This window comes from Leptosomus discolor, chromosome 6 (assembly GCF_034619465.1).
Source record: "Leptosomus discolor isolate bLepDis1 chromosome 6, bLepDis1.hap2, whole genome shotgun sequence".
Lineage (NCBI taxonomy): Eukaryota > Metazoa > Chordata > Aves > Leptosomiformes > Leptosomidae > Leptosomus > Leptosomus discolor.
The window spans coordinates 20,504,343-20,525,547 of record NC_141396.1 but is presented as its reverse complement, the minus strand read 5'-3'; the positions used below and the strand labels follow the sequence as shown (position 1 = coordinate 20,525,547).

At 45.8% G+C, this 21,205-nt stretch overlaps 1 protein-coding gene across 1 annotated transcript; it reads right to left on the bottom strand.

Moving 5' to 3' along the window:
• Positions 1 to 2,796: 2,796 nt before the first annotated feature.
• Positions 2,797 to 19,653, bottom strand: DRGX (dorsal root ganglia homeobox). Its single transcript, XM_086467208.1, has 6 exons — positions 19,620 to 19,653; positions 16,654 to 16,751; positions 16,346 to 16,447; positions 13,603 to 13,775; positions 13,156 to 13,268; positions 2,797 to 3,062 (listed from the first exon to the last, which is right to left on the bottom strand). The coding sequence occupies exons 1-6, from the start codon at positions 19,651 to 19,653 to the stop codon at positions 2,797 to 2,799; spliced, it is 786 nt and encodes a 261-aa protein (XP_086323334.1).
• Between the last annotated feature and the right edge of the window lie 1,552 nt (positions 19,654 to 21,205).

The window sequence follows — 21,205 nt, the reverse complement described above, 5'->3', positions numbered from 1 at the left end:
TGAGAGCCTCCCTGACTCTGCAACATCTTTGTGGTCTAAGCAGAACTGGACAGTCATCAATACGAGAAGAGATGCTTGGACAGAGAAATTGATCTGAATGAAAACAGTACAGGAACTTTTCAGGGTCTTCTTTCTAAATTTATTCAAGTATTAAACAAACAGAAACTACAGCATGCATCAGATACTTTTCTTTATTGTACAACAAAACTATGGACTTGTTTGTAATTGCAGCATTTCCAGCAACATCAGGCAGACTTGTCGATGTTATCCAGTTTTGCACAGTCACTAGAGTGTCGCATCATGAATTATTAAATCAGTGCTTCGTGGTAATACATAATTTCTTATCAATTATTCATGCTAATGTGCGTGTAGTTTACTTAATTGTGTTATTGACGATCAAAAGTAATTTCCTGAAAATCCTCAAGGACAGAAAATTTAATCAGCATAACTACTTTTCAGATGCAATGCTGTTAAGTATTCTTAATTTGCTCAACAATTCACTTATTTATGTACCTTTCTGGAGGAAATACGAGTTTAATCAAACAATTAGATTGAAGAGTTAGTGTACAGAAGGGCTGAAGTTCAACTGAATGCAAGGTAATTACATTGAAATGAAGTCAGCCCTGCCTCTTCGGAGTGGATTTTTTTTTTCGTTTCTTTTTTTGAGGGGGGGGGGGGGGGGGCACAAAAAAATTGTGATTGGGAAGATCACTAAGAAAACAGTGATTCTCCCTTCTCCAGCCACTCTCCACAAGAAAGCACACAGCGATCGATTTTATTTTGATGGAAGAAAAAAAGTTGTTGCTGTTGTTTAAACTAAGCCATAATTTGCAGCCAGGGAAGCCACCTCCACCCACAGTCCAGCAGAGCCGCTCCTGAAGCTGAAACACAAAGGCAGATCACAGACTACTGCATGTTCCGCTCCACCCCCACAATTAGGACAGTTCAGAATTGCCAAAAGAAACACACAGTGTGGCAAAAGTAAAGCTAAATGACTCCATTTCATTGTAGGCCCTGTCAGACTTTTCTTTGTACTTGAATCCAAGGACAGACCCAGCAATGCCCCTCCCTGATAGCTTATGTCCAGAAGACACAAACCCAACCCTGAGGGAATGCCTGGTACCCTTCACTCCTGGAGCAATGAAGGTGCTTGGCGCTGCCGAGCCACCCCCTGAAGACCAGAGGTTCCACCCTTTGAATGGGTGCTGACACCAAGCACTGCCTCAGGGAAAGGAAATGTGTGTGCTAGGAAGCATGGGAGGGTCCTGCAAGCCCCAGAGAAGTCCTGGGTTCTGTGTAATTCGTGAGCTGAGATCCCTTAGGTGGGGGAGAGAAAATTTTGCTGCCAACCTTACTCAGGACTGCCTTTCCAAGCACACCCCCAGGCTCAGATCCTGTGAGAAGCCGAACACAACCCCATGTAAAAGCATGTGCTCAGCGCATTGCAGGAGGTCCTCAGCACAACGTGCAGGACCAGAACTGACAGAAAACCTTCCACCTGCCTCCACGTTACTTGGTCAAGTCTCAGAGCAGTGGTTTCACCCTGTTCTCCAGGGCCATCTGCGGACAAGCATAAGGAGTCTGCAAAAGGCACCTGAGAAAAGCAAGTCCATGTCACTACATTAAATCTGCATGTGCATTTCCCATGGAAAAAATGTGGGGCACCCCAGACTAAAATGTCTGCTCTAGAGCACCAGATCTTAGTCTGCTTTGCTTTGGGGAGTTTTGGGTCAGAGATAAGACTATATTTCCTGAGGCATCAATTTCTCCTTTGCACTGTGCCCGCTCTGTAATAATTAAGACACTTTCATATCTAGATTCATTACAACAAGCCTTCAGTAAATGGAATAGTCTGATTTCGGTTGGCATAAAGGAATATCCTTCCAAGCTTTATTTCCTCTTTATTAAAAACAAAACATGCAAGGACATATTTGCAGTGTTGCAATGCAGGATTATTTGTTTTCCAGTCTTTGTTTCCAAGAGAATGATGCTAAAATACCCCCAGCTTTGTGCAGATCTAGACACAACTGCACTCTCCATTAAATACCAGCATTACTGTTTGAAGCTATGAATGCTGCTCTGGAGTCATGTGTCTTTTACATCTAACCCAGGGAATGGCAAGAGTAACAGACTAATGTTCACATAGAGACTAATGCAAGGATTTTATTCACAGGTAAACTGATCTCAGGAATTTCCCAGTAATCTACCCCATGGAAAGTTTCACTTTTGGGGAAAAGAAGGGAGAAGGAAAAAACTACAAAGTGTTTTGTTCTATTTTCTGCTTCTCTTACACCTAGCTTGCCTGGGATAGATTTGGTTGCAGTCAAAATCCATCAGAAAACAGCAGGCCAAATTGGTGTATACCTACATATTCCTTCACCTCTGCTGTGCTTAGTGGGGTAAATGATGCCTGGATGCTTCTCCTGCCCCAGACCTCACATCTGGAAGCGCTGCCCTGCTGCCAGCCCTCCATCTCACAGGGATGAGAAGCTGAGATGTGCAGGAGCAAGCCAGGATCCTGGGCATTCCGGTGTCCCTGGGATGGGGAGGCGGGGCTAAAAACAGTGTCACGAACGTTTCCAAACACAGATAGTGCCAATAAATCAGAGGAATGAACCTACAGCATCAGAAGAAAAGCAAGGGTGCATGAAAGGCAGCCAGAGAGGCCACTCAGATTTGTCGGGTCCCTGGTGGCCCCATGACTACCTGGGGCATGGCCACACTGCAGTTCACCCTGCGGCAGACTCCTGGCAGCAAGTCCCTGCCCTGAGCTGAGGGGCTGGCGCTGGTCCAGTCTCATAAGTTCTTCTCCCCTTCCATGTGCTCCTTGGCTGGAGAGGGCTGCTTGTCCTGGCTGCCCTCGGGGCTGGGTTTGGTGGGAGGAGTGGGGCTGTTGCTGGTGGTGGGCAGGAGGTTGGCAGACTGGAGCACAGCCTCCGAGTGCTCCCGGGCCTTCATGCGCAGCGCAGCCACGCTGGCGGTGCGGTTGCTTTGGCAGCCGTAGGTGGGAAGGAAGGAGAGGCCCATGGGGTCTGGAACGCAGCACGAGCACAGCGGGCTCCCTGGGGAGGAAGGAGACAAGGCACCATCACTGATGGGGAAGGTCATGGGCACTGTCTGACTGTTCCCTCCATGGTCAATCTGGAGAGGGCAGAGATGGGGTTGGGGTCTCGAATGGCAACACTCCCTCCCCTATTGACCTGTAGTGGCTACATAGATGTTCTCCAGATCAGGGCTAGAAAAGCCAGATCCTGTTCTACTGAGACCCACTGTGAAGAATCTTACACTGTGAGTCATACAGGGTGACAACTGGAGTGATCGAGGGCAAGCAGAGTCAGAAGCAAGCAGTGAAGTTTAGATCACACATGAGACTTCCCCACAAGCAGGCTGAGCTCATCCCCTGTTCTTATGCCAAGCTGCTGCTGGAGGTGTCCCCTGCCCTCCACCTGCACACTGAAGCCTGACCAATTTGGGCAGCTGTATTTGTTGGGTGAGTGTGGGGGTCCCATCACTTATCTGCACCTGAAAGATTACTGCAGAGAGAAAGGTGAAAATATTCTTGTTATTACGCAGGCACTAACGACTTTCTCCTATCTCACTCTAAGATGAGATAGGCTTTTCCTTGGCCAGGCCCCTTCCAACTATTGGCATCATGTCTACCTGCAAGGGTCTGTTCTACCTTCACCCACCCAATGTCAGTGCCGCTTAAAGACGACACCTCGAGGAGAATGGCCTCCAGAAGTGATCCAAGGCCACCTAAAGCTGCTGTTGCTGACGTAGCCTGAGAGTCCCATCAGGAGAGACGGAGCAAACCATCTCTACCCTGGCATCTGAGACAGATGGGCTGTTCCAAGAAGGCAATAAAACCCTGGAGAGAGGATGAAATGGGTATTCCTCTCCCTTTAAGCCAAAAGGCTCCCCTGAAACCCACTGATGGAGACAGTCCTCATTCCACCAGCTGTCTTCCTGAGCTGGACCACTGCAGGCTCTTCATCTGGCTTATCTCTGACAATGCTGGGACTTGGGCCGGTTCCCAAACAAGCACACCTGAAAGTGTAGGTTGACTGTTGGGCAGGACATGCAGTCCATCCAAAAAGCCACCTTGGTACCTAGCTTAGATGCATCTATTAAATGAAGGAGAATATGTCAGAGGAGTAGGGAGGGGAGGCAGGGTGGGATGGCTGAGCTACTACTTTAATTCACTCTCTGGTGAGAAACATTCAGTGACACAATTTTCTCAGGGGTCTCAGAAGCCACACAAACTCCACATCCTCTTCCATGTCCCTGGTAAAATCCTGTCCCTTGCTGGTACACTGCCTCCCAACAAGAAACAGACCAGCCACACACATCCTGACACAATGCAAGGTTTTCCTCTGATCTTTCCAAGCCAAGGGCTTGCTTTAATTTCTGCAGCTAAATTTGAGTTACATGGCTCATGACTAAGTGATGGAACTAATAACCTGCAGGGAGCAGGTAGTCTTTCTTTTACACTTCTGCTCTCAGTAGTAACAGGTCAGCACCCGTCTGCCAGGGATGAAGGCAGATAGTTGTTTGGTTTTGGTTTTAGGATGTTGGCAAGACTTCTCTACAGTAATTGTCAGAGATTAGCAGCTTGCAGGTAACATTCATAAAAAAGTACTCTTTGCATTTTAAAAACCAGAATCTACAAGTGACAAGTTATTAATGTAACTGGAAAGTCTTCTTTTGTCTTGTAATACTCCTGTGATAGAGCATATGATCAGTACTTGACTAAAATCCTCCACTTTTTGCTTTTAGCACTAGGAAGGTCAATCTTGAATTTTGTGGCTGCATCAAGCAGGTCACAAGGAGGGTTTATAACAAAATCCACTCAGTAATGCAACTTACAGGTTTTGCCACCACCATTTTTTGCCCTGTTGAATCACAGCCATTTCAGGGGTTCTGGACAGCCACTGTTTTAACAAGAGGGAGAAAAGGAAGATTGGCACTACAGAGTCCCTACCATTTGCAGCAGGTCTTTAGCTGCAGAAGCCACACAGAAGTCTCTTTTTCAGTACTATTAAGCCCACTATTTTAAGGTTTAGCTCCAAAATGGGGGAGCATTGAGGCCTGCCTGTGCATCAGCTGTCTTTGCACTGCTGCTTTCCACACAAACTGAGACTTTCGAGCGCAGCTCTTCAGCTTCCGGGCCAAGGGGAGGGCTGGCCCGTCTGCGGTACCTAGTGCAGGACTGAGCACAAACATTGTCTGCTTAGTGGGAGATAGGGAGAAGTGGAAAAGAGTCTTCCCCTTTTCAAAAGAACAGGAATCACCTCCACCCTCTAAGAATAATTTTCATTTCATTGTTAGAGAGGGATAAAATATTTATCAGTCTTCAGTACCAATCTAAGCTCGTTGCTTAATAATTAGACCTGATATTACCTAGCGGTTCTGCAACCTGAGGGTACAGTTACCTATGGTGGAAACTAGGCTATGTCTAGCAATAATTCACCCATAAACCATTCCTTTCGTTTTCACTGAGGTTAAAACACTTGCAAACAACAGCTCACACATGAAAAAAAATAGGAAGTAACAAGTACCATTTGCTCCAGGGTTCAGCTAATATACCGGAGAGTTGGATTTAGACTTTTTTTTTTAATATAGGTTGTAAGGAAGGTTGAATCTATCTTACAATTGCTTGTGTCTGCGGGTGAAATCTATCGGACTTTGCTGGCACAAAAGCTGAGACAAATGATGGGAGACTCAGGAGCCCAAGGTCCCCACCTGCCTGTCAGTCAGTCCACGATGGACAGGGATGTGGCTTTCACCAAGAAAGAGACACCCACATATAGCAGACATCAATGGTTTTTTGCAACTCATTGCAGTAACCCTGAGTCCACAGCGGGTAAGGAAGGAATCATTCCTACATATTTTGCATTCTCAGAAGAATTTAGTCAACTAGCTCCCATCAAAATCGGTGAGCGTTCAGCTGTTAGCCCCAGATCTTGATCCAGCTTCCACTAATGTCTATGATAGTTTGATATTGCTTTAATAACATTTGGATCAAGTTGCTACAGTACAGACAGGGTACCACTTTCTTTCTTTCTTTCAGGAACTTACTGCCTCCTGTACACAAAATTAAAATATACAATTAGATTTCCATTAACTTACAGCAAATTCTGCTGAATTGATCTGAACCTCCTTGTATACCTATATGAGATCATACTTTAAATGCTCAGCCTGAACATAAATACTTAATGTAATAAATACAGTCTGAAACATTTGATCCACTTGGCAGTTTAATTGATCTGCTACAGAGACTGACAGGAAAAATTAAATTAGTTCTGTCTTGTCTCTGCCAACATCACATTTCAATTGTAACAATATCTGATCTACAGTTTTTGTTGCAAATCCTTTTCTGCAGTTCCAAGGTACGGTTTCAGCTGAGAAGAGTGGGGCGGGAGTGGGGCCCATATATGTAAGTATTTAGAATATGTACTTTGCATTTCAACTCAACAGTTTAAAGAATTTAATAGATAGTCTTTCCAAAAGGCAAAACCCCAGTTGCTTTCCTCTTGCAGTATTTGTGCATATCAGCTTTTGACGTGGACAGCTGAACAACAACCTAACATGGAGAGAAGCAAGGAAAAATTCCCCTTTAAAATCCTCACCTGTCAATGCATGCTGTTTAGTTTTCAAAGAAAATATTATGTTTGATTTAAGTATTATTGTCTTCTGATAGTAGTCACATTCATTTGTTTGAGTTCTAAATCCTCATAAACTCTGAAATCACTTTCACAAGGATTGGAAGGTCAACAACAACCTAAAGTTCATAGTGTAATTTACCAGTGAGAGCTGATTCAAAAGGAGCTCCCTCTTGCTCTTCGTAAATGACACCGACAGTCTGTCTATTAAAGGCTGAGGCACAAGCAGGAAAAACAAAAGCGGCTTTAGTCAAACCTTCTTGAGCTCTGAATCAGGAGTTTCAGAAGAATAAGAAAAACATGAACTTAAAGCCTGAAATGGAGATGCACCAGATGTTCCCAGTATGATTTAGGGTAGCCTCAAGGCTGCTAAAGTTGTGCTAGATGGTTCCTCCCCTTCTAGTGCCTAAGGTGGTTAAGTGTGGAAGGCAGCCTGTGCTGCCCAGAGCCTGGAAGAGCACTTCAGAGCTGACAGCAGAGTCCAAATGTTATAATTTCACATCTCCTTGGCTTGTGAACCCTATATGCCCAATGCAAACAACAAAGAGCTGATGATCTAGCTCAGTTGCTCTAGCAGAAGCCTTTTTGTGTAAATAACAACACTTGCACCGGAGGTTTTGATTCTCCTTTATTTGTGCCATGAGTACTGTTCTAAAAAAAATAATTCAGAAGCCAGGACCTTGCCTCTTTCAACAGAAAAGCTGACAGTGAAGCCAACAAAAGCTGAGAGAATGGAACCAGTCCTCTGAATACTGTCAGCTCAGCAACCATTTACCACTCTTCCCTTTCACATCAAAAACATGATCTAACCCTAAATCCTGATGACACGTGTCACTCCAAGAGGGGTCAATAGGAACCCCTGCACAGCTAAGGTCGACTAACCTAGTCAAGATTAGTCCTAGAGGAACAAGGCAGCACCCATTTCCTTCCCATGGCTCTTAGGGCTCCTGCATATTCCCTAATATTTGTGATAAAGACCAAAAAAATCTACCTGCAAGGTAGTGCAGTGCTAGAGTCGGGGACCTGTGATACAGGAATCAAAGTTATTTGCTCAAGGTCTGTGCATCTGCAGCAAACTAAATATCTTAAATTCTCTAAAGTCACAGTGGCAGGTAAACTAGGGAAAATGCCAAACAGAAACACTTCATGTATTTGCTATATTACATGAGAAAAGTCAGTATGTCCATAAGAAAGAATGACAGAGAAAATAAAGGACACCAAGAGTTCTGATTCCCATTCCTCAGTGTTATTGTAAGCAGCGGTTGCTTCAATTCAGCAAACACCAGCTCAAGGGTAAGTTAGGTCCTTGAACACTTTTTTTCTCAGCCTTGGCAATGGGAATTGCCCTATGGAATTGGGCAAATTCTCTTCGACTTTCCATAATAGAAATTGAAATATAATGGATGGGCAGTTCTAGTTGGTGTGTTTTCTTTCCTGAATACTGCAATTAAGCCTCCCTGAGATGAACAACAGCAACCACAGCAGCAACAAACTATAAAAGAGCCCAATCAATGGTGCCCTGGAATATCCACTTTGATGTGCATAATGAAATCCTGCTTCTCCATCAGTGGTGTGGAGGTGCCGTGAAAACCAACCAAGCTGTAACTTGCACAGACCAGAGCTGTGGGTGAATTATGAAAGTAATTCCCTGGCAAGTGTAATCATTTCTCTTCCCATACACCGCATTCGTCACGGGGTCTGGGGAAACTTCAGCGGAATGTAACAGACACGCTCTTGGCCTCAGCCACCAGAATGGTAGAACACTTTCACTAAAAAACGGAGATTTTTGTTTACACCCATTAATAACATCTTCTACATTAATGAATTGCATTCATGCTGTCGTCCATTAAGAAGCTACTTTGAGGTCTCTCTTTGCACAGAGCACTAGTTTCTCCTGATGACTCTATTGTTATACAGCCCATAAATAAAACAAGTATTTTCCCTTCATATTTGAGGTCTGCAATTAAATCTACTAAATGGACTGCAGATGCATGGTTTACAGTAAGTGATTCATCTTGGAAGATCATGGAAATGTCGAAATCACCACAATGAAGTAGCATAGTTGTCAAATTAGGACAATTTCAGAGAGTAACGAACACCAGAAATTTCATCTATGTGAGCCAACCTTTTTCCTGACTATGGCCAGCAGTGAAGAACTAAAACCCTGAAGTAGGAAACCCTGTATACCACAGAAATTATTATCTTATGCTAATTTTTTTAATAAGAAATTGTATTTCCTGAAAGAATAGTACGTAATGAGGTGATATGGTAGTTAACAGATGCTTGCTGCTAAGTTCAGCATTGGATGTGCTAAACTTCAAAGAGAGAAGGAAAGGAAAAGGTCTGTTGTATTACTGAATAAAGAATATTTGATAGAAACAGAGAAAAACTGTCCAGTGGTAATATACTCTTCTCTGGAACTGTATATGCTCTGAATTACAGTTCTGATTGCTATTGCATAGCCAGCCTGCCTTCTTCACAGGTCATCCTGCAGCGGTAATACCATCCAGTTGAGGAAAAAAAAAATTCTGTTTCAAAGACAGCGGGGTTCATCAGACATAGTGCTTAGGGAGAATACCTTTGTTCTCATTCACCAGAGCAGATGTAGTCTCATGCTCCAACAATATCCCCCACTTACCTAGAAATGGCATATGTGGGGTTCAGATGAGCATTGCTTGTTGAAGACTTTCAGAGTCACACGAATCACAAGGCAAGCCTACAGTGCACTGCACAGTCTTTTCAAAAGCAAAGTTGCAGGCTCAGTGCCTGCCCCATGCTAGGCTGAGATTTCTCGTCTCTACCAGACCAACTTCATCATGAACTATTACAACCTTATACTACAAAACAGATCCAGGAACCATGTGCCCTACACGCTTTATGCAGCCTTGGAAATCTGGGTCTGGAGCCAAGCAATGAAAGTAAGAGAAGGAGGAAGAGAGGTATTAGCTTCTTCACAGAAGATAGAGAAGTCTCAGGTGGCAGAATGAAAATGGTCCCTGAGAGCGTAAAATAATTATTAATTAGTTACATCACCATCATCACTTGTTATTCACTGTATTGATTTTAATTGTCTCCTTCTAAACCATCAGTCAAATATTACTCACTGACACCAACGAAATGTTGGCTTACAAGCCCAACAAAGCATGTCTTGTCTCCTTCCTCAAAAGAATAAGAAAACAACCTAGACTTCCCAGTAGTATCAGGTGTGCTGAGAATGCCCATTTGTCTGCAGGCAGTTTTTACGGACTTACTGAAGAATATGATTCACTTTACTGGCCAGGATTATCCTCCCAATGGTAGGAATACATATCTATTCACAGGATCCACATAAAGGAGCTGCATTTAATTTGACATTTGCATAGAATAAAGCAGGGTCATGCACCCGTTCGTAGTGAAATGGTGCTTTGATTCTGGAGCAACTAATTTGCTTTCAAAAGCACAAAGAATTCCTGGTAGTTTCAAAGCATGGACAGCACAAGAGAGATACCAGGAAGAGCTTTGATCATTTCACTCTTCGATAAAACTTGCAAAATCTTAGAAAACCTCACCACTTGCTGAATTTCACCTTATTCAAGCAATCCAAAAAAGAAACAGCTCAGAATTTTATTCACTGTGCTGAGTTTGAAGGGATTTCCTGTGGCATAAAGTCCCATGTCCTTGGAATCACTGTGGCAGAGTCCTGTCAGCATTTCTGCTGCAAAATGTGACTAGGTTCTCAAAGGAGAGGCTTAAGTCACTTCGTTAAGACACATAAGGACACAGACTTATGCTCACCCAAATGTAGGGTCAGTTCTTTGACAGACCTGAAGTGTACAAATCAGCTCCTAGCTCAAAGGGGGAAATGAGAAGGGACAGTCAAACAAACTGAATTGAGCAAGATGAAGAAGGTCATACAAAGGTTTTGTGAACACTGTCTCTCCCCTTGTCCTTTCCTTCTTTTCCATAACCAGTATGTCTTCCTCCAGACTGACATGTGAGCTTAGTTGTGCTCTCGAACACACTGGTTTAGATGAACCATCATTCACCTGGTGTTTCCACACCAAAGAAAAACAAAATGTGAATCAGGCCTGTGATGCTTTCGGTCCACTCAGAACCTCTAAAGATTGTCCTGCTCATCATCACCAGTTCACGAGACTGAAGCTCAAGGTCTGCTGTGCACAGCCCCTACCCCAGCGCAAGTGAATTGCTCTTTTCTCCAAATTGCCCTGTTTCTCCAACAGGGAAAGAGGAACTTGTGGAGATGAGCCAAGGAAAGAGAAGACAATACTCCATATATAAATACCACAAGAAAGATGCTACAATTATTCTCTACTTGTATAAATCAAATTTGCCACTTTATAGAACAAATTCTTCCCCCTTAATCTCAAAGCCAAAATTTGAACATTACTGAGACTAACTGCAGCAGAAAAAGTTCTCCCTTCAAATCAGCAGCTCACTCTACCAGTACCTTGCAAGTATAACAATATGCTGACAAGCATAAGGAGCTCCTCAAAGCTCCTGGTAGGTGGATATGCAGATATGCAAACCTGCAACTGGATTTCTTAAAATCAAAATAAACTACGTTATCTTGCACATATCCGGAGATTTCTACTGCCAAGCAGGAAATACACACCAGGCATCTCAGCAATGAACTGCATGTGTAGCTGACAACATTCATGAAGAGAATATGCATGCATCTGATAACTGGTCATCCCCATACAAATTATAAAAAAGTCTATATTTACATTTAGGACCAATTTTTCAGGGACACTGACTTTTAGCCTGGACAGCAGTCTATCTAATAAGTATCTCTGCAAGAGATTCAGGAACAGGATATTTCCTGCCCCCAGGCTGTAAAATTGCTATCAAGCAAAAAGGAGCAAATTATTAATTTCTCAATTTAGTGGCCAAGCTGTAAAATCACAGAAAAGAATAGCTGGAAATCTTCCAAATAAGTAAAACTTAAAAAAAAAAAAAATGAGCCACTCATGACAATTTTTTTACATTCACTCATTTCATTTTGCTTGGCCTTTGTTTATTGGGGTTCTTTTTCTTAAAATTTAGCTACATCTAAACACGAAACAAGTGAGAACAACATATTGATGCATTTAATTATGAAAATGCTTAAATGTAAATTTTAAGAAAATTTAAGAAAATCTTCCATCGAAAATTATTCACTGAACACAACCCCATTTCCACACCTTTCAAACTGCCCGGTTTATTTATCAATGAACAATCTTTTTGCCTGAAGAATTTCACCTCTATCTACTCCAGAGAGGCTGTTTCTGCCCAATGGAAGAAGCTGGAAGTCTCTGCCCCAAGACTTCGTAGGGCAGAGAGCAGAGACCAAGACATCTCATGCAGTCCAACAGCTGCTGCCTGCTTACAGGGGTTAGGTTGACAGTCATCCTTTAAGTTTCAGGGCTCAGGTCACACCTATGTGGCTTTTCTTGATTGAAAATCACAAGTCCTTATCAAAATAGCAGTAGCTGTATGGTGTGTCTGGTTTCAACTTTTTTGGAAAGACAGGAGGGAAGGGGAGCAGGGAGCAGGAGAGTGGACTTAATGCAAAACTCAGCAGTTCCAAGCATTTGCTTCGGGAATATATGTTGGCAATGCTGATTTAACTGGAGATACTCACAAAGAGCATGAGGTATGCCAGTGAACAAAATGAGAGGTATTAGAGGACATTTATGTTCACAGTAGAGGGTCTTAAACTGGGAAACTTTCTTCAAAAATTATTGCACCACATTGGGGCACGGAGCAAATGTACGTGCCACTTTGTGCTTGGCAGTGCTATAAGGCTTTACATCCTATAAATCTATAAATTGAATTCATCCTGCTTACACCCTTAGTCTTGTAAATTGTTAGACTAGGAACAGCTAATGGATCAGCTGGTGATTTATTTTTAAAAGAGCATACTGCTGCTTTTTGGGAACTGAAAAGGATATGGATACTGGATATACTCTTCCTGAAGCCTGAGTCCCAAGTAATGAGGAATTACTTTGCATCCTCCCCTGTCCCCATGCACACACTTTATTAAAGGGGACCTACTGTTCAAGAAGAGAAAGGTCTGGCATTGTACAGAGATGTTCTGCAAATAAACCGCATGCGAAGAGTGGATGAGGCATCAGTAACGGTGCCAGATAATGTATAATGCAAAAGGATGTGTATAACTAATTTATTATTATAAATCTGACTCTTTAAAAAAAGGCATATGCAAAGAAAACTTTAAAGAAGCAAACCCTACCTGCCTTGCTCCTTGAGACAAACCCTAATCTCACTAAAACTAACTGTCTGAGTGAAAGGAAGGATCATCGCCACAAATGATGCTACAGCAGAAGACTCACTCCTGTACCTGCAGCATCGGTCAGTGCAATTACTGCCAATCATAACTGAAAGAAGGATCCATCACTTCCCAAAGGCTTCCCGACTGCCTCAAGTGGGACCACGCCACTCATCTTGAAAGCGCCACTCTTTGAGCTTATGCCTGAAGTTAAACAAAGTCACTCACCTTTTAGAGAGGCGACATGGGATAAAGCTTGCGCATAGGTGGCTGTGTTGAGAAGAGTTCCCGGCAGGCAGGAAGGGAAGAAAGGTCCTGTAGGACCCACTGCTCGACTCAGGCTGATGGAGAAGAGAAAACAACTTCCTTACAAAACCAGAACTAGCTGATTCCAAAGAGAGCATTTGTGCATGCTCACAAACACGTTGGTGTCTCAGCTCCAGCCAGATGGGACCAAGTCTGGATAACAGTAGCCTGCTGCAGCCACCAGCTTCTTAGCATGCCCACAGGGAGCAGTGAGTTGCACAAAAGACAGTTCATCTCCTAACGATTTGGGCTGTATCTAAAGATGATACTGTGTATGTCGAGGCTTAGCAGCAGGCAAGTCTGTATGTATGTACATATGATGCATGCTAGCCCCAAAGAGAGGCAGCTGATAACATGTATTACTCTTACCTCTGCTGGATCTCCAGACCCTCTTTTTTATTCCTGGTTTGTTCTGCTGGAGAAGGGGAATTTAAATTCCTCGCAGGAGCAGCCACCTCAGCCATTGTTTCCTTAGAGCCTTCTTGGTCAGGAGCACCTCTCTCTGTTTTCCTCCATTTAGCTCTTCGATTTTGGAACCACACCTGGAGCAGGAGAGCAATCCAGGCTGAATACTGTGTTTAGCCGCATGCAAAGCAAGGGAACTGTAAATTCTTATTCTAGTGAAATCAGTCATTTAGAAGCTTGGCTAAAACTTCCTCTTATTTTGTGTCCCCATTGTTATTCTAGTTGAGCTTTAGGATTACATTTGTATCTGGAATATTTCTGTGTCTGGAAAAGAAGGCAGGAATGTCTAAAGACATTCAAAAGGCATGTTAAAGATAATTTAAAAAGAAAATGTAAAAAGAGTTTTGGTGTTACTGTGCCAGTTAGCAAAACATTTAAACATGTGCTTGCCTTTATGCACACATTTAATTCTCACTGATTTCTATGTTTTAACACATCTAAAAGCCTTTTCTATAGGGATGAACTTAAATACGTATCTAAGCACACTGATGAAACCGTATATAAGTCTTTAAATGAGCTCCTGCTAGAATCAGTCAGAAATTAAAAGGTATGTATTAGTCCATCTTATCCAGCCGATTTCCTGGAGAGAACTGATATTTGCTGTTATTCCTTTGATGTATTTGTCCAGTCTGCATTTAGAGGACTCAAAAGGTGGTAGATACTAATTTTGGAAGATCATTCTGCAGTTTAATTCCCTGTAATGCAATATAAATATTCATGTTCTTGATTTTATCCCCCAACTTTTAGTCCGAACACTTTTTTTTTGCCGTTTACCTTGGAGCTGATGCTCTGAAAGGACCTTATGTGAGGTGGAAAATACCAAGCCTCTCTTGAGGTCAGGAAATTCACATTTTAATACATGACTTCAAGTATAGGCAAGATTGTTATTATTATTATTCTCCTCCTACAGCTCCATTTTAGTTAGCTGCCTTTTAATTGCATGTATCAGCAAACGTTGAATAATGATTTTATCTATATTCTAAATTTAGAGCAGTTAAATGCAAAGCAAAATGCAGACACTTTCTTGTGCCTTAATTGAATGAAGGTCACAGCTATAACAACATTTAATTGAGCTATTTTTCATTATCATATTTTAATGACTTTGCACTGACAGTTCGCCTGCTTCTGAGGAAAGAGCATGATGAAGTCGTTTATTTCCCTATTTAGTTATTGTTTGACAACATCATCTTCGATTAAGACTCTGCTTTATAGCACATTAATCATATTTGAATGAGCAAGGGGTATAAATGTAAACATATCTCCCATCCTCTGTGTTTCCCCATGTCCCTGCATGAAAGCAGGCTAAACAAATGCTTGCATCTATTGTCTGTTTGCATAATAGCCAACAACAAGGCTAAACACCAGTCCTCAGCAGTCTAATTGTCACCACCCCTATCTCACCCTTGCACCTTTCAGGAAGAAGTTATGATCTTCCACTTCTGAATGCTCAATAATTGTCCCATTTATCTCAATTTGCAGTTCAGTCTTTAGGCACCAATAGCTGAAATGGTATTTTTTGTTATTTTTTTTAAGCTAGTACCTACAATGCAGTGGCAAAAGGAGATTTTCATTTCCAAATAATAATCAGTTTAATTTACCCGCATATGACCAATGATTCATGTTCAGATTTAATAATCAGGATCGCATAATCTGATTATAGGAGAAATAATTTGTTTACAATCCCCAATTTACTGCGGTGAATTCCATTATCTCTCTTCAGCCATTGGGTTTTAAGAGATACTAACATGACCCTAGGGAACAAAAGGCAAGCTATTATATTTCCTACAATTAGATCTTTGCATAGTCTTAACCCCAAGCACCTAAATAAAAAAAAAATACAAAAACGGTGTGCAGAACAGCCCCATAAATAAAATTAATACATAATCGTGTTCAAAAAATGGTTTGCAACTCTGTGGTAGATGCCTGCAGTTATAGAGATCCATCTCTGACAACTGCAGTATTGCTGTTCTTAGCAGAGCTTGTAGACACACAAAGTTAATCCTTGGATATGGAAAAACAAACACCTGGATCAGAAAAAAAAAAAAAAAAAAAGGAAAAAAGTGGAGAGAAAGAAGGAAGGAAGGAAAAGAGTAGGGGTGGAAAGAGAGTAATCTTAGCCAATAGTATTTATCAGATCATATTGAAGGTGTGGGAATTGCTCTGCAGGCTCTTTAGCTGTCTAAATTAAGTGTTTAGAAAGAAGGTGAAAAGGAGAAAAGTTGAAGAGATGCAGAAGATGTCTTCCTGGCAGCTGGGCTCCCTGCAGTTTGCTAACCCCAACCCCATTGCTCGACAGTGGTCATAGTTACTTTGGAGAATCACGTCTCAGCCTTTTTCTCTACACACACCCCCCCCCTCCAAAAGCAAGGAAATGGATGTGCATTGATGTAATTTAGTACCTTGGAGACGCGGACAAATTAGTGTAGAACATTATCACTAGTTAATTATGAATGACCGATTAATCAACCTAATCTAATATTCCACATTATGTTGATGTTATTAAAGTGCATCATGAAAATGACAGATCGTCTTCATTTGCGCTCTTTGGCCAAATGTGCACTCTGCAGTCATGATGTCAAAAAAAAAAAAAAAAAAAAGTTTGGCAGTTTGAATACCCAAGAGTTAAATAATTCCCCAGAATGTTTACCTGCACCCTGGCTTCCGTGAGGTTGATTTTCATCGCCAGCTCTTCTCTAGTGAACACATCGGGGTAGTGGGTTTGAGCGAAAACGGCTTCCAGTGCCTCGAGCTGGTGGAGGGGAAGAGAGCAAACATCTGTCAGGGGCAGAGCACAGCTCGGGGCGCGGGCCGGGCCGGGGAGCCGCCGCCTCGGGGGGCGTCTGTCCGGCTGCCCCAGGACAGCGGGCCGGGCAGGGAGCCGGGCGGTGCAGGGCGGGGAGCGGGCAGGGGGCGACAGGTGTGCAGGGCAGGTGGCAGAGAGGAGAAGGCTCCTACCTGCTGCAGGGTGAAGGTGGTGCGGTTGCGGCGCTGCTTCCTTCGCAGGAACCCGTCGTCGAAGTCGCCGGCGGAGTGACCTCCGAAGGGGGCCGCGCCTGCGGGCGGAGAGCCGCGTCAGGGGCCGCGGGGCGCGGAGCCGCAGCCCCCGCAGGGCCCGGGGCCGGGAAGGACCGGGAGCCGGGGTGGTGGCTTGGAGCCGTTCGGGAGCGGCACAGAGCGGGCAGAGAGTGCTGCCCCGTCTCCGCGGGGCGCGGAGCCCCGAGCACCTCGGAAGCACCGAGGGAGCCGCCCGGGCAGGGGGTAGCCCATCGGGCTGGGGGGCCCTGCCGACCTGAGCTCATCCCGCTATGGGTGAGGGGCAGCGCGCGGCGGGAAAGGGTCTTTTTTCGGGCCATTCGTGTTTTAAATGGGCGGAAAGAAGAGGCTTTGATCTAGGCGCGGTGAGGGCAGCTCCAGCTTATAAGCCCTGCCTGCCTGCCGGGGGAGCAAGGGGAAGCCCCGGTGCTTGAAAGGGACAGGACTGGGGCCGTTGGCATTTTCTCCCCGCGCTTCCACACATCCCCCGTGTGCTCGCCCTCATCCCTTGGGGGCGAACCGCGAACACGGGGCTTCGTGCTGCGCCGAGCCGCACCGCTGCCCCCACCGCTCCGCTCGTGGGGCTCGGACACGGCTGCACCGCCGGGCCGCGGCAGCGGGGCTGCAGGAGGGAGCCCCTGCCTTTCCCGACGAGTGGTGTCGAGGGGCCCGAGAAGGAGAACAGGGAACTGGGAGTGTGTCCGTGATCGGAGACCGGGAGTGGGCAGACGGCCCGCCGGGATGCAAACCACCTGCCCCGGAGCAGACCCCAGCTTTCGCGGCTCGCTCCGTTAGGCGTCACCGGTGCACGACTGAATGCCTCGCTCCCTTTCTATTCGCTGACAAAATAAGGTAAAAAATCCCCAACCAAAACCTAAACCAAACCAAACAAACAAACAAAAACAAACAGATTAAAAAAAAAAAAAAAAAAAAAAACACGGAACAGAAAACTGCCCAAACCCACAGAAGGGTTGCTGAGTGTCTCCAGGACCCAACTCACAGACCTGCCCGGTGGAGCGCCTCGGTCCGGGCCGGCCCCACCTCGGAGCACAAGGGCTGGAGGTTGCCGCTCATCTCGCAGCATCATTTGGAAGATAAACACGGCCCCCAGCCCGCTTCTCACCCAAGCGGACGGGTGGATGAGGCCCTGGGAGACACTCATCAGAGAGTAAAATGCTGTCCTGATGACCCCCAGAGCCCAGTTACTTTACCCCGGCACAGCTGGGCCTCCCCAGGTGCCCGAACCCACCGAAAACGCTGGCCGGAAAGGGCTCTTCTGTTGCCGCTTCCTCAGTTTGGTGATGGGTGGGTGGTTTGAGGTGTTTGTTGTTTTTTTTGTTTTTTGTTTTTTTTTTTTGACGGAGTGGGTATGTCTGTATTTTAGTTTTTTTTTCCTTGAGATGATTTATGCAGTTTTCACCCTTTAGCAGGGCAGACTGGTTGCCCCTCCGCCCCGCTTCTGCCCACGCCGAGAGACCCCGGGGCCGGCCCCGGCACGGCGCCCTCCGTCCGCAGCCCCCGTCGCTGGGAGAGGCCGCGGCCCGCGGGGACCCCTCCCTGGCTCGGGCGGCCAAAACCCGGCATCAACCCCAAACCGCCACCGGAGAAACAAACAAGCAAGCAAACAAACAAACAAGAGCACGTTTCCAAAGCTGTCTGCCAGAAACTAACGAACAAAGCCTCTCCGGCGCTCGGTAGCACAGGCGGGGCCCGCAGGCAGGCTGGCGGGGCGCGGAGGGACCCCCGGCACTGCCCTGCCCAGCCCCGCTACCCCAGCCGGGCCGGAGACAACTTTGGGGAGGGAGTTTCCCAACCGGCGACCCGCAGACCAGCTTGGGTCCGCTGACCTCGGGTCAGCCGTGCTTAAAGCGGGGGTGACCCTTCTCCAGAGCACGATGAAACCACTGGATCAGCTCTTTCTGGCAGCGCTACAGCAGAGCAAGCCCTTTGCTCGCTGGGCAATGCCCGTGCAAGGAGCGGGGTGGGCGGGCAGGGGGATTTTAGGGGAACGGGCCGATTCCCCCGCCGTGCAGCCGCGGCGAGCGCCGGCAGTGCCCGGGCACGGCAGAACAGCCCGCCCGGGGCTGAAGTTGCGCGGCAGAGGGGTGCTCCGGGGATGCTTCCCGCACTACGAGCGCTGGAGAGGGCCCTGGGCATATGCGGGTGTACACAGGGAAATCCCGAAGGTTGCCATATTTTTCAAAAAGGAAACAAATAAACAAAATTTAAAAAAATAAACAAAACGCCCTGATCTATAACAAAAAGGAGAAATCCTCCCAAATATTAATTTTCGAGGGGGGGTTGTTTGTTTGTTTGGGGTTTTTTTTTCAGTCTTGACCCGTCTTTCCCCATCCTCCCGCAGAATGTTTGTAAAATAGCATTAAAGATTTATGCGGTCCCTTTGGCTGGAGGGAGGAGGCGTGACCACGTCCTGAAAGTGTCCCGATTACAGCCATGACACCAACATCTGTGCTGGGAGGGGAGAAGAGCATCTCTTTGGTAGCCTGAGGCTCAACTGCGGGATCGCTATCCACAGAGGGGAGGCAGGTGGCAAAATGAAGGGGGTGGGGGTGTAAAAACAAGGCCTTTCCAACAGGAATCAAATTAAAAAAAAAAAAAAAATCATGCAATCCTTCTTTCCGTCCTGTGACAAGAGAGGAAAGCTGGGCGAGGGGAGGGGGGATAGGGTTGTGTTTTCTCTAGGAAAAAGATGATGCGCTTTTATATTCATCTGTCTCTATAGATCTGTTTTATCTCAGCACGTATCTATACCCCGACAGTGTCGGAGCAAGTCAGACCCCGGTTTCCCCTCCATCCTCCAGAGCACACCCACACACACCTCGAAGCTGAGCTCTTGTACTTACACGTCTCTGTGCGGTAACACTCACCCTCTAGCTGCGGGGGGCAGTGGAAGTAGAACATGGCCCTGCGGCTGGGTTGGGGCCCGCTGCCCGCCGCTGCGAGGCCGACGGCGGCCGGGGCCGGGGCCAGTCCGTGGGGCGCGGGGCTTCCGCGCGCCCCCTGCACCGACACAGCGGCACCAGCTCCCCAGCCGGGCACTGCCACGCACCGCCGAGGTGACTCCTGCCGACCTGAAGACCAAGAGAGAAGGAAAGAACGGAATAGGTGAATAACCAGAATAAAGCACCTAGAGAAACTCATTGATAACCCTAGATCCCATCCCAGAGGACGCAGAGAAAGTAGTGCCTAACCCTGTGCAACGAACTGAAAAAGCCAAAGGCAAAAAACTCCATGGTAGGCGCACAGTAATCAGAATCAGTAAAACTTTGTTGCTTCTCTTCTCTTCTTTTTCTCCCCCCCCGCCCCCCTCCCCGCCCAGAATTGTAGATTATCTACCTCTTGTTTATCCATCCACCCACCCATCCATCTATACATTCATCTATCTGTCCATCCATTCATCCATCCATTCGTCTAATCATCCATTTATACAGTCATCTATCTATCTATCTATCTATCTATCTATCTATCTATCCATCTGATTATCTCTGATATCTGAATATCAAATATTCCTTTCCGGAGCAAATAATTACATAAGGGAAAAAAATGCTTATAGCTAAGAATGAACCATTTTTTTGTAAAAGAATCTAAATTATTCTGCCTAAATGAAACAGCAATAAAATCTAAAAGCTGTCTTCTTTTTAAAGCATCCAACACACTGGGAGCTGTGTTCGGGTTGGAAACCAACGTCCTCGGCAAGAAAAAAACAGCTATTCAAATTCATATGCAGTCATATAAAAAAATCCGGAAGGCAAATAAAAATAGTAATCCATACCTAAACCGAAGTAAAAATCACCAGTAAGTTTTGGGGGTATTTTGCACTGGAATAAGGCGCTGTGAGTTGTTGGCTGCAGAGACAGAAGGGCTCTGTGGAGTTCTGGAAGTGGCCAGATGTCTTTATATCTGTCTACAGCATGCTCTGCCTCTCAGCACTTGCCTTTATAATCTCACGCATAATTGGCCTTAATCTGATTATTTCCAGCGCTGTCTACAGTGAGTAACTTGGATAGGTCTATTGGGCCCTACAAATAGCCCACGTGGTGTGCAGAGCGGGGAGGGGGGGGAAGGATGAAAAGAAAAACCCCGTCATTTCTCAGCAAACACCAGGAATGTGAACAGCAGCAACAAAATCCCATTATTTTCTGAGCTTCGGCGCTCCGGGGCTCAGCGGCCCCCGGCGCCACCCCCTCCCTCCCATACACACACCCGGGTGCCCCGGCTGCGGAGGTGGGGGGGCCCTGCCGGGCCGGGCCGGGCCGGGCCGGGCCGTGCCGGGCAAGCCCTGCCCCGCTGCCCGGACGCCGGCGCTGACAAAGAGCCGGCTAATTGCCGCCGGCTGGGTTTTGGGGGGCCGCTCTGTATACGCCTTGCCTTTCCAAGCGATCGTACCGCGGCAAAGTTTGATTTTGTTCACAGCGAGGGGTCTCTGGATTTATGCTCGCTTCCCGTCTGCAAA

Coding starts and splice junctions, on each gene's coding strand:
- DRGX (XM_086467208.1), bottom strand. CDS start 19,653: ATGTTCTACTTCCACTGCCCCCCGCAGCTAGAGG. Junction 16,448..16,653: donor CCACCTTCACCCTGCAGCAG/GTAGGAGCCTTC, acceptor CCCCTCCACCAG/CTCGAGGCACTGGAAGCCGT. Junction 3,063..13,155: donor CCATGTCGCCTCTCTAAAAG/GTGAGTGACTTT, acceptor CTTCCTCCCCAG/GGAGCCCGCTGTGCTCGTGC.